This window comes from Staurois parvus, unplaced genomic scaffold (genome assembly GCF_062004578.1).
Source record: "Staurois parvus isolate SC_StPar_1 unplaced genomic scaffold, SC_StPar_1.0 ptg000551l, whole genome shotgun sequence".
Lineage (NCBI taxonomy): Eukaryota > Metazoa > Chordata > Amphibia > Anura > Ranidae > Staurois > Staurois parvus.
In genome coordinates this window covers 1,009,861-1,022,884 of record NW_028318347.1, presented here as the reverse complement: position 1 = coordinate 1,022,884, position 13,024 = coordinate 1,009,861, and the positions used below count along the sequence as shown (strand labels likewise).

The 13,024-nt window shown below is 47.8% G+C and overlaps 2 protein-coding genes across 2 annotated transcripts in view; one reads left to right on the top strand and one right to left on the bottom strand.

Moving 5' to 3' along the window:
* The window catches only part of LOC149451036 (uncharacterized), a 71,311-nt gene that overhangs the window by 34,002 nt on the left and 24,285 nt on the right, over positions 1-13,024 (top strand). The gene's annotated exons all lie outside the window — the stretch shown is intronic.
* LOC149451037 (uncharacterized) lies at positions 5,955-8,196 on the bottom strand. The gene is made up of 2 exons (XM_089691133.1): positions 6,382-8,196; positions 5,955-6,088 (listed from the first exon to the last, which is right to left on the bottom strand). Exon 1 carries the CDS (start codon positions 8,179-8,181, stop codon positions 6,793-6,795), a length of 1,389 nt encoding a protein of 462 aa, XP_089547259.1. The 5' UTR covers positions 8,182-8,196; the 3' UTR covers positions 5,955-6,088; positions 6,382-6,792.

Genomic DNA, 13,024 nt, shown 5'->3' with positions numbered 1-13,024 from the left:
GTTTTGTCCTCTAACCCCCCCCCCCCCGGTCACATCCAGCTTACAGTGAAGTCGTACGATTTCCAAGTCGGGGGAAATGCCGATTTCAGGAGTGACACCGATGTCTATGCCAATCCCACCAATAGTAGTGCAGGGACGACTTTAGAAATCGCTGCGACTCCCACCAAGTCACACCCCCCGATATGACCCGTCATTGTGGGCAGTAGGGGGCGACTTGTGATCTGCAAGAAGCATAGCATGGAAATGGCATGCCGAGTGACACCCCATGTGACCGGGGACTAAACACTGAAAGAAGCGGAGTTCTCTCTCAGCCCACCTCTCTCTGTATTTGTTTCTTCCATAGAGAAAACCCCGAGAGTCCTGGATGGGAATGATTGGTTTCCACAGAGAGACAACCAGCAGAAAGAAATGTCCTGTGTTGGTGGTGTCACTGGAAGGAAAGAATGTCCTGTGTTGGTGGTGTCACTGGAAGGAAATACATGTCCTGTGTTGGTGGTGTCACTGGAAGGAAAGAAATGTCTTGTGTTGGTGGTGTCACTGGAAGGAAATACATGTCCTGTGTTGGAGGTGTCACTGGAAGGAAAGAAATGTCCTGTATTAGTGTCACTGGAAGGAAATAAATGTCCTGTGTTGGTGGTGTCACTGGAAGGAAAGAAATGTCCTGTGTTGGTGGTGTCACCGGAAGGAAAGAAATGTCCTGTGTTGGTGGTGTCACTGGAAGGAAAGAAATGTCCCGTGTTGGTGGTGTCACTGGAAGGAAAGAAATGTCCCGTGTTGGTGGTGTCACTGGAAGAAAATAAATGTCCTTGTGTTGGTGGTGTCACTAGAAGGAAATAAATGTCCTGTGTTGGTGGTGTCACTGGAAGGAAATAAATGTCCCTGTGTTGGTGGTGTCACTGGAAGGAAATAAATGTCCCTGTGTTGGTGGTGTCACTAGAAGGAAATAAATGTCCCTATGTTGGTGGTGTCACTGGAAGGAAATAAATGTCCTGTGTTGGTGGTGTCACTAGAAGGAAAGAAATGTCCTATGTTGGTGGTTTCACTGGAAGGAAATAAATGTCCTGTGTTGGTGGTGTCACTGGAAGGAAAGAAATGTCCTGTGTTGGTGGTGTCACTAACAAGGTTGTCACCAAAGCAGAAGCGGAAGGGATGGAATCCTGGTTGGTTCCGGGTTCTGATGTCACAGAGAAGGAGGGACAAGATCAGTTCCTCTGTGTCTGCTCAGTGCTCAGGATGCCACCAGTTGGATGAGTCCCGGCTCCCCGGTGGGATGGGAGAAGCCAGGAAAGGTGACAGCGGGATGGGGGGACCCTCTTCCTCCAATTGTGGAAGGGATGGAGTGGCTGTATAGCTGCTGAATCTCCGGCTGATCATTGTGATATGGGGAGGATGCCGGCAGCTGCAATCCTCCTCCCGGTGTGACCACTTCACCCCGAGGACCTCAGAGGACTTCTTCAGGGCACAGGGAGATAGCAATCCACCGGGGTCCCTGCAGCCACAACTAGAACCACAGCATCGGGGTCTGCAGTTCTGAGCCGCTGGATCCCTCCGCACATCAGGACAAAGTCCCCTGTCTGGGATCTACAATACTCCCAGTTTTGGCCAACTGATACAGAAAAAGAGATATTCAAGACCTGACTGTGACCATGGGGGATCTATGGGGTGCTGGGGGATCTATGGGGGTGATGGGGGAATTATGGGGTGCTGGGGGAATTATGGGGGTGCTGGGGGATCTATGGGGTGCTGGGGGATCTATTGGGAATCTGGGGGATCTATGGGGGTGCTGGGGGATCTATGGGGGTGCTTCAGCATATCTAAGCCCCCTCGCTGCCCTTGCTGTGTTTTTGGTGGATTGCGTTACAGAAGTCCTGGATCCTTTCTTGGATACACAGAATATAACTGGATAGAACATTTATAGGGAAGGTGATCCCGGGAATATCCGATTGCCTCTCGGGGGGGTCAGGAAGGAATGATTTTCCTTTGTTGGAGCAGATTGGATTTTCCTTCCTCTGGATGAGCTGTGGGTATAGGATCGTGTGTATGGAGGGTTTCTATGTGTGTGCCCCTCCCCCCTCTATTGGTGGAATTGGATGGACTTGTGTCTTCTTTCTATCAGAGTAGTTATGTAACTATGTCTAGTCTGAAGGCCTAAAATGAGCCTTGTTCAGTGGAGGCCAACTCCACTCTGGCAGCGAGAGAAATCCCAGCAATGTGTAGAATTACTATCAGAACTATTAGTAACATCTAAAGGCTTAAGCAGCAAACCCACCAAGTTCCAGCTCAGCCCATCCAAAAACATTGGATCCAACTTCCCCCACCCAGGTGCCTGTTGGATCTCCTTTACCTTGTGTAGATATCTCCTTCCCAGATCCTCATGTTCTCATATAAATGGACAACACTCTCTATGTGACACCAGTTTGTAGACTCCACCTTGAGCTTCCGAGGGATAGTCATCCGCCATGCAGTTCTGTGACACCACCTCAGGTGATGGAGCCACTTCTGGTGTCAGCTCTGATATACCATCAATGGTTGCAGAGATGGAAGAGCTCATTTCCATTTGTCACGGCTCCCCTTCTAGGGTCACCTCTATCTGGGCATGCTGGATCCACTTCCAGTCCTCTGATGAATATACTGGATAATGGGGTCTCACACATCCAATTATACTTGTGTAGATGTTTATTGAGACATTACCTGACTCCTCCCCCCCCCCATGGCTGACCTCAAATCATAACCCTCCCGTAACGAAGATCATAAGATCATTGTACTTATACACAGTTTAAGATCCTCCTTTTTTTTTCCTTAGCCCCCACTGGTCTTGCACCCCTTTACCTACACCTCTGGTGTCATCCCCTTTACTTTTCTGATTTCCCTCTCCCCACCCTCTTACCCTCCCCCACACACAACTAGATGTTACAGGCAGTGTAAGTGCTGGTCACACACTTGCCCAAATTGTCCGCTTCCTCTGTGGCAGGACTGAGCTACACCCTGCCAAGCTGCAACATCCGATTTGAACCCTCCGGCATACACTTTGCTAGACAACACAATATTGATGAGGTGAATACACTGAAGATTGTTTATTACTGGAGGTTTGTCCAAGTTGGGAGTTTCTTGAAGCAATTTTCTGTGATGTCTTGGAAATTCGCTTTAACAAATTTCTCCTTACCGTGAGTACTCGCAGTTGGATGCGCAGAAATCCCCCATAAAGCTGTGCGAATCTCGCTTACCACGACTGCAGCCAAACTACATGATTCCTGCCCATCCAAATACTTTGGTTCTGTTGAATTTGTGGGTGATTGGAGCTCCGTTACCCTAGAATGATCACACGACACTCTAAGGCTGGTTGCAATCCACATAAGGGCCGGCTTTAGGCTCAGCTCTCTGTTTTATTAAGAATACACACATGCCCCCCACATGAATAAAGTCAATCCCTCCCACCGAACAATACAATGGGGATTGCCTATACAGAGGATGTACATTCCAATTGGAGCATAGCCTTTGCTATTATCTATCACTGGTCCTCCCCCATGAGTCTTCTGAGGTCAGCAGACTTCCTCCCCTTCCCCCCTATGAGCCATCTGAGGTCATATTTCCTGTCCTACTAGCTTCTATTGGTATGCAAAATTCTCTGCACAAGCATCTCCCTAAAAATATCAGTCTGTACCTGGATGGGCCCGATACGATCTTTATTAAAACACATCCATCCGGATACAGTTCAGATTAGTAATGGGTTGTAAGATATGCACAAGCCTACACGTGGAGTTCACACCGCTTGCGCCTTGCGTTATGAAGCCCACGTGGTACCATGCTGCTGATATGTGGATACAGGCCCACGGTCTACTGACAGCAGCATTCGCATGGAATGCCGTGGTGGTATACACGCCGGTCTATAAGCGCAGATCTGCCATCTCATCCATTACCAAGCTGAGTACTGTAATACATACATTGTACATGCGCATGGCCCAATTGCAGCCTTCAGAGCTTTAATTAAGCCACACGAGAGACATATGAATAACACGAATATATGACACATTTAAAGTTCGACCAACAATACAAAATTTCCATGACATTCCCTCCTGTTTTATCATATTCTCCTCGTGTCCCTTCTTGATCTTCTTCAGCTTGATGGGTGTAGTCTCAAACTTCAAAGAGTTCCTGTAGTTGTCCCTGAGAATAAAGCTCCACGGGGTACCTGAAACAACAAGACCCGACGCAGACTCGACGCAAACAGGCTTGATTGAAGCGATGATCCTCAAGAGCGTTGGAACCTTCACTACAGGAAGGCTCTTGCAAAAACCACAAACAGACTTGTGGTATGAATAAAGCTTGTGATCCCACGGTGGTCTGGGGAGATCCAGCAATAGATTCTCAAATTGCCCCTGCAGACGGGGCCACACAAGGCTGGTCTCGACCCAGACAGTTTTCCAAATCGCAGACACAAACAATGATGAGGCTTGAAGCTTGCTTGAAGGTCTTGGAGAATGTGGTCTTCAGAGAGATAAATTAGAGGGAAGCCAGGACGTAATCTGTAGAGAAGGTGGTTGGTTGGTGAGGTCTTCCCCCGATCAGTGGTTGGAGTGGGATCCCCGGAGCGGGCATGGAGATGTGGTCGTCTGCCCGAGCTTGGCTTACACGGTCGATGAGGCAACAGGAACATCTCACCGCGGCATATAAAAGGCAGATGAAAAAGAGAAGCATCAGGATATACACTCCCACTTCCTTCAACCAAGATCCGATGGAGAACAGGAAATCTCCCAATCCTCCCAAACCCTTGAACGGATTCCAACCCTCACTAGCTATAGCTCTAGCTTTTCCCTGTAGTTCACTAACTTTGTCCATATGGGCCTGGACCTTGTCATCGGTGTCTTCTATCCAAGTACAACAATCCTCTCCGATGAACTCACAGAACCCCCCTTTGGCGGCTAAAAGATAATCAAGGGCCATCTTCTCCTGAAGCACTAAAATTCCCATCTGCCGTTGTTCTTGGGCAATTTCTCTGACAGCCTCTACGGTCTCGTTAAACATACTATCCACGATGACAGAAAAATTGTTCAGGCGCTTCATAAGTTCTATTCCCCATCCTGTCCATGAGGGGAACCAAGCCCATGCCTGGTCGCCCTCAGAGAACAGTTCCCTGCGAACTCTCCCTGCCATCCTTACCTTCTTGTGGACCATCAACTCTTCATGGTCCATCACTACATAGGATGCGGGGACTAGCTTTATGAGGGCACACGAACCTTTCGCGTTCTGGGGGAATGTTCTATAGGCTGCCGAACCACACAGAAAATAGTATGGACCTGTCAGAGCAGAGCAGGAGGAGTTCCTCGTTCGGCCTCTGGCACTGAGCAACAGTTGCACAGACTGGGGGATTGCTCCCTCAGTCTGCACATCACATCCGTCCTTCCAACACACGTGGTCTGGTCGGTCAGTGTGGTTACTCAGAAAGGAAGTCTGGTTAGTCAGATTGACAGTTATACCTCCCTCGCAGGTGGTAGTCCCAACAAACTTGTTACCTGTGCCAAAGCTGATGTTAAAGCACACCTGAGGGCTGCCTAGCTGCCCAGTTACCCATAATGGACTGACGAGGGCCCTACAGGAGCTAGAGCTAATATTGGTGCTGAAACTGATGTTACCTGCTAAAAATGTGTCATTAAGTTCTACCGATAAATGTCTACGTGGGGGCTGACCAGGGGTCCCTTGCTTTTTCATGCCGACGCGGATGTCATATAGGGCATGAACAGCGGCCATTGCGGACATGTGATGACTGGGTGGGGGCTTAGAGCATACCCAACAGTTGATTTTGTTGGCGGTTCTGGCTAAACGCAGGTGCATTTTAAATAAAAGGTTGGGGTATCTGCCGTCTTTTCCTCCGTTCACACACATGTATGACATACAAACAAAAAGAAAAAGGAAAATGACACCCCTCATTCTCTGGTGTAGCTGAAAAGCTTCTTGTAGTGGCTTGCGTGCACCCAGTTGTCTCGTCCCTCGAGTTTGAGTGAGGTAGGTGTCGTCAGCTGGACTTGGTATGGTCCGGTGAACCGTGGCTCGAGTCCGGTTCTTTGATGTTTCTTTAGGACGACCCAATCACCTGGCTCAATAGAAAGAACACCTGTTATTGTATTTGGATCGGGGAGCGATTCGCGAACCCGATGGTGTATCTTCTGCAGCTCCCGTTGCAGAGATTGCACATAACCTGTAAGCTGTGAATGCAAAGACGACAACTGTTGAGGAAAGTACAACCCTGTTTTGGGAAGTCCCCCAAACAACACCTCGTAGGGTGACAGCCCATGTGGTTGCCGAGGGGCATTCCGGATGGAATAGGGGGCAATGGGGAGACACTCAGGCCAAGGTTTTTGGGTATCGGAAGACGTTCAACCTTACCGCTACTCTCGGGGTGATATGGGGTGTGTCGCCGCTGACTCCAGTTCCACCAAAGAAATGCAGTCGTGTCCTTTGGAAGAGAGATTAGTAGTGGACAAAGAAGACATGTTAGCAGAAGAGGTGTTAGTATTGTTAGTCGTGTTGCAAAATTCAGCACTGTCATTGCTGTCCTCCCCCCCCTTCTCATCTTCCAACACAGGAAGAAGAGAAGCTGGGTTAAGAATAGTGCATCGTTTGATAGTGAGGTTAGTAGGGGTTAGGAGGGCTTTCCCCTGAGAGGGGTACCTTGCCTTGGATGTCCTGTTTTCGCAGGACCGTTCTTGCTGCACCGGTGTCGGTGAGGCAAGGGAGGGGATATTTTAATTCCTCTAGAAAAAGATGGATCTGGGCCGACACCGATTTGTCAACTTCCTATGAGAATTCATAGGAGTTACTTACCATGGTGGTCATAGGGGCGGAGGACTCATCAGGAATGAACTGCCACCGACCTTTAGGTAATTGGGGACAGCTCCTCCTCATGTGCCCCGTTTGGTGGCACTGGAAGCACCTGGGTGGGGGCCTATCCTTCCTGTGACCCAGATCCCTTGGTTTTTCGTGTGGGGTCTGGGACATAAGAACTTTGGCCTTGTCTTGTTTTCTTCTATCCATTTCCCTCTCTATTGCCGCAAGAGTGGAAAGGATAGCAGGGATAGACATCTCATTATATTCGGGTCGGGCCAGAACCAGCCTTTCCCGAATTTTAGTATCGATGCCTTCCAAAAATTTGGCCCGCAACAGAATGTGCGTCGCGGTCACCTTTACCCCTTCAGTTGGAGCATCAGGTCCAACTTCCAGATCCGCATCCAGTGCCGTCTGCTTGAGACGGCGCCAGAAGCAGGCGCTTTCCTCATTAGGACCCTGGGTGAGCTTCATCATGTCCGTAGTAGAGGTAGCACCATACATTTCTGGAAGCTTTGCCTTTAGCTGTGTACAGAACTCTTTGCCCCCTGAAGTCATCTCCTCATGCGTGGTTATAGAGCACCCTGCAATCACTGTACTGGCCACTTCCATGCCCACCTTTGCCCGTAGGATCTGTGCACAATCTGACCCGCTCATACCATAGCTGAACTGGTTTTGTCCAAACATTCGAGCAAATCCTCTCGGATTGACTCGATAGTCCGGGAGCTCAGCCAGAATAGTGCGGATCTCTGCCGGGGTGAAGGGGACATGCCAAACTACCCGTTCCCCTAAAGTCCGTTCCCCCCGTGCATTGGGAGGACCTTCAAATTGCTGCACCCTGACTGGATAGGCCTCGGTCCGGGAAGAGTGCAAGGGCTGGCCCAGCATCATCGGTGGGCTTAGATTAACCACCTCGCTTACTGCACCTTCAGGTTTGAGGTCCCTCAGATCAGGGTATAGCTGGGGGGCAGGGGTCTGATCAGTGGTTCGTAGCGCTTTGATGCAATCCGCCCTGTTTTTTAACCGGGTGTCTATTCCCCTTGATTCACAGATAGTCTGCAAATCGGTTGTTGAGTAGGCTTCATAGTTGGAAACAGAAGGAGCTGGGGTGAAGCAGGGAGAAGGGAGAGGTAGAGGCAGAGGCTGAGGCATAGAGACAGAAGACACAGAAGGTATGTCAAGAGTGACGTCACTAACAGAAGAGACAGGTGCAGTTATACTTATCTCAGCCACTGTTGGTTGTTGGGGAACCCCAGCAGACCCTGATCCTGCCTGCCTTAGTAGAGTCAGCCCTGAAAGAGCTTCTTCCACCTCTGACACTGGATCCTCCTGTTTTATTCCCTCTGGAGGCCAGGTATACATCACCTGGTTCTTCCGGACAGACACCAGTTTATGTATGCCTTGCTTCCCTAATCGGATTGACCTGTGAAGCCATAGCTGACGCCTGCATCCGTGGTCCAAATTCAGAGATGAATTTTTCCCACCTCCATGCGTCAAATGTACCTTCCCGGGGAATTTCCCATCTGGTACCCTTCGACCATTTATTCCACCTTTTGAGGGGTTCTGTAGACTTCCCCCCCAAACTCACCTTCATCAGTTGTGCAGCTGTCCTTACCCTGAAGAGGGCTGCTTCCCCCTCTCTCTTCATGGACTGACTACTGCCCATCGTGACTAGTCACTGGTATATATCCCGCGTCCGGGTACCTGTTTACCCCCTGGAGCACTCGGTGGGAATCCTACCGAGAGGCCTGATTCCACCACTTTCCCAGCACAGCGTAATTTATGTGATACTTATCGATCACCCGAAGCGCATCAAGTGGCGGTCAGACTGAGAGCACACCTCCCACTCCCACAGCGCAATTTGTGTGATCCTGACCACCCGAAGTGTTTGTGGTAACCAGGCTAAGTGTTATACTTCCCTGGACCGCCCACTCACACAGCGTAATTTATGTGATCCTGACCACCCGAAGTGTTTGTGGTAACCAGGCTAAGTGTTATACTTCCCTGGACCGCCCACTCGCACAGCGTAATTTATGTGGCTCTCATCACCCACTGTGTTTGGCAGGCCACACCGCACAATGATGAAAGTGGCTTTTCTCTCCCTGCACACAGTAGCTAACACAAGTCAAAACAAAAAGAGGGGTTCTTGGATGTTACTTAGGGGTCACTGGTTGGGCAGAAACCTGCTAACTGACCTTTAGGAAATTTGTGTAAAGAAAAAAACTTTCCTAATACACACAGAAAAAAAAAACTCTTTTCAACCTGAAAAACTGTTAAAAAGGACAAAGTGGATCCTTATGAAAAACACGGGACGTTTCACAGTAAAACAATTACACAGAGGTAAACCGAAAAACTGCGCCAAAAGTAACCTTGTTGCTGACGCAAAAATCACTCCTATCAGCACCGCTAAACGATCCACGTTATACACGCAATCTTTACTGCAACCACCTAGAACCGTTTACACAAAAAGTCTGCTGGACGTGAAACACGCGACACAGCAGCTTAAAACAAACCCGCTTTACAATAAGGAACTACTTTTAACAGGAAAAACACAAGAAAAACATAATCACTATACAAGAAATCTATGTGCAAAAACCCAGACTACACCGCGCTCATTAAATGTGGAACACGTGAAGGGAAAACTCGCTTAATACACTTTAAATTGGCTGGCAATACGCAAATTTAAAGCTAAAAGCAAACAAATGAAACTGTAAAAAATTTGGATTAAAAACACAATATGGGTCAAATGCATATAGGAAACTTCATGCACATTGCATAGAGATTACTGCACATTTGGTAGCCAACAAAATGGCCACCAAACAAAAGGAATCCATGTGGTTTAGTCAAGAAAATGACCCCCCACAGTGAAGCACATGGTAACACTAGAATGACCCCCCACAGGGAAACACAAGGCAGACTCTAGCCTCAAAATTGCCTCTTACATAAAACAGACTTTTAGACAGAACATACACTGGACAATTACACAACAATATGAAGTACACATACAACACAATTTGGGCACAATCACAGAACGGACATAAAACACCAACATATCACACTAACATGCACATGTAACAGAAAGGACCCCCTGTTGCATGCTTGCTGGGAGCAGTAGTACCACAAAACATTGTACAGACCACATAACACAGATCTTAGAACAGTTAACAATTAACCTAAGCCTTTCAGCACTGTAATAATTACCTCACGTGGAGGGGGGTAAAGCAATCACCACAGTACCTACAGCCCACAAATACTTACCTAACACTATGCAACAACTTTTACCCACTAAAACATATACCCGTTTAATTTTTGGTTGGAAGATTTTTAAACTTGACCAAATCCAGCCAACCAAAACCCACCCCTCTGCTGCTCTCCGCAGAGACAAACCCTCGTCTTTTCACCCACAAATCAAGAGTTTAGGACAAAAAACGAGGTCCTTGTTAAGCGGTATTTCTTGTTAGCTAACAGAGAGCGAAATCAGCCACACGAACACGCAAAAAGCGATCCTCTTAATGGCAGAGAGACCTGAAATGTGCCGGCATACTTTTTGCTAGTTCATGATAGTTCATTTCCCCCCCGTTCTTTGTTAGCTATGCAATAATACGCGTTAGTATCCACCAGGCTCGCCAAACTGTCTTGGAAATTCGCTTTAACGAATTTCTCCTTACCGTGAGTACTCGCAGTTGGATGCGCAGAAATCCCCCATAAAGCTGTGCGAATCTCGCTTACCACGACTGCAGCCAAACTACACGATTCCTGCCCATCCAAATACTTTGGTTCTGTTGAATTTGTGGGTGATTGGAGCTCCGTTACCCTAGAATGATCACACGACACTCTAAGGCTGATTGCAATCCACATAAGGGCCGGCTTTAGGCTCAGCTCTCTGTTTTATTAAGAATACACACATGCCCCCCACATGAATAAAGTCAATCCCTCCCACCGAACAATACAATGGGGATTGCCTATACAGAGGATGTACATTCCAATTGGAGCATAGCCTTTGCTATTATCTATCACTGGTCCTCCCCCATGAGTCTTCTGAGGTCAGCAGACTTCCTCCCCTTCCCCCCTATGAGCCATCTGAGGTCATATTTCCTGTCCTACTAGCTTCTATTGGTATGCAAAATTCTCTGCACAAGCATCTCCCTAAAAATATCAGTCTGTACCTGGATGGGCCCGATACGATCTTTATTAAAACACATCCATCCGGATACAGTTCAGATTAGTAATGGGTTGTAAGATATGCACAAGCCTACACGTGGAGTTCACACCGCTTGCGCCTTGCGTTATGAAGCCCACGTGGTACCATGCTGCTGATATGTGGATACAGGCCCACGGTCTACTGACAGCAGCATTCGCATGGAATGCCGTGGTGGTATACACGCCGGTCTATAAGCGCAGATCTGCCATCTCATCCATTACCAAGCTGAGTACTGTAATACATACATTGTACATGCGCATGGCCCAATTGCAGCCTTCAGAGCTTTAATTAAGCCACACGAGAGACATATGAATAACACGAATATATGACACATTTAAAGTTCGACCAACAATACAAAATTTCCATGACAGTGACATGTTCTCTTCTCCTGAATATGGATGTAGCACTTCCATCGGACTATTATCCCCTCAATGTCTGTATTGTATCTCCCTGTTAGATGATGAAACACATTCCATGCCATGCATGCTTTCTCAGTCCTGGTAATGTCACCGAATTGTATGTCCTGATTATTATTACTGGAAAACAAAACATTAATGGTGATCTGATCCGTGACTCCAGTATGCAGGTTCCCCTTACTTGTCATGTAGATTCCCCATCCTGTTTATGAAGAGTTTGCTGTATAGAAGGTATCCTGTGATGGGAGTCACTTTGGGTGGGGGGCCCATGGAACATAGCTCACTTTGGGTGGGGGGTCCATGGAGCACAGCCCCCTTTGGAGAGGTGGGGAGACCCCTGTCTCAGCTCCCCATATCCCTCTTATGTGTAAGTCACACTGTGCCTGTTAGGGGTACAGGGTGATCTGTCCTAATATTGGGGTGGGGGGTTGTAGATTGTTTAATGCCATGTGGTTGCATCTCATTGTTCTATTGTGTGTCTGGCTTGGGAGAAAACTATTATGGGATGTATGTGTATTGGCTTTGTGAGGGTGTCTCCAGCAGCCCTCCCTCCTGATGGGACTGTCTGCTGGTGTGTCTCTTGTTGTTAAAGGTAGATTGCCCCGCCCTGTGTCATTATGCAGGGAGGGGGGGTTGTTTCATTGAATGTATATATCTTGTATCTGTGTTAAAATAAAGTAGTCTACCTCCTGGTTTACTTCAGGACTGGTGTTGTGTAGTCTTGTACGGTCGGCTGTGGTGTCTGTGGTCGGGGTCCACACGGGGAAGCGGTATTATAATGGAAGTACTCAGCACAGGCCGGGTCGGTTCCGTTACATATCCACTCTAGAGATGCTGGTTGCAGCCAGCAATAGATCACTATTAGAGGTGATCTCAAGCTGCACATATACCTGTGTGGGTCTGGATCTGGTCCCCACTGATCCTTTCCAGACCCACCACGTGACGTAACGCGTAAGGTACACCAATGATGTCAAGCTACAACACGGAAGTGCACATGCCACCATTTTGGAAAAGGGATTCCTGTACTTTGTTCACAAGACATACAGTACTATATAGTGAGTTTTTACCCTGCAGTGTCCCAGGTGGACACTTTTAAATGTGAGTTTATTTTGATTGTTTTAATAAAGTCCGTTTTACTTGGCAATACTACACTATATGGAGCATTTTGTTCCTATGATTGTGGAGCATTTTGGAGAGTTTTAAAGTGCTGACAATGGTGAAGATCTGTGTACCAGTATACCCTCCCGGGTTAAAGGGAGAAGCGTAGTCTGACCTGGCATTACGGGTCAAACCTGGAGGTGAGCACAATAGTGTGTTGGAGGTGGATGTACACTAAGGGGTGACACGGGAGCACCGGACACGTGTATGCAGTAGTGTGATTACACTGATCCACTTGGAGTACAGCGGATTTAAAGGGACGGTTCACCAATGTTTGGAGATTTTATTTATGAGACACTTGTTGCCGGTGTATTTGGATCACGATATATAGGAGACATACTGCACAAGCACATGTGAAGATATCTGAGATTTAAAGGGACAGTTCACTATTGACTACATTTTATTTGGTATTTCTATTTATTTCAGCACT

Bases quoted from the DNA above. Each gene is read 5' to 3' on its own strand.
- LOC149451037 (XM_089691133.1), bottom strand. From the start codon at position 8,181: ATGTATACCTGGCCTCCAGAGGGAATAAAACAGGAGGATCCAGTGTCA.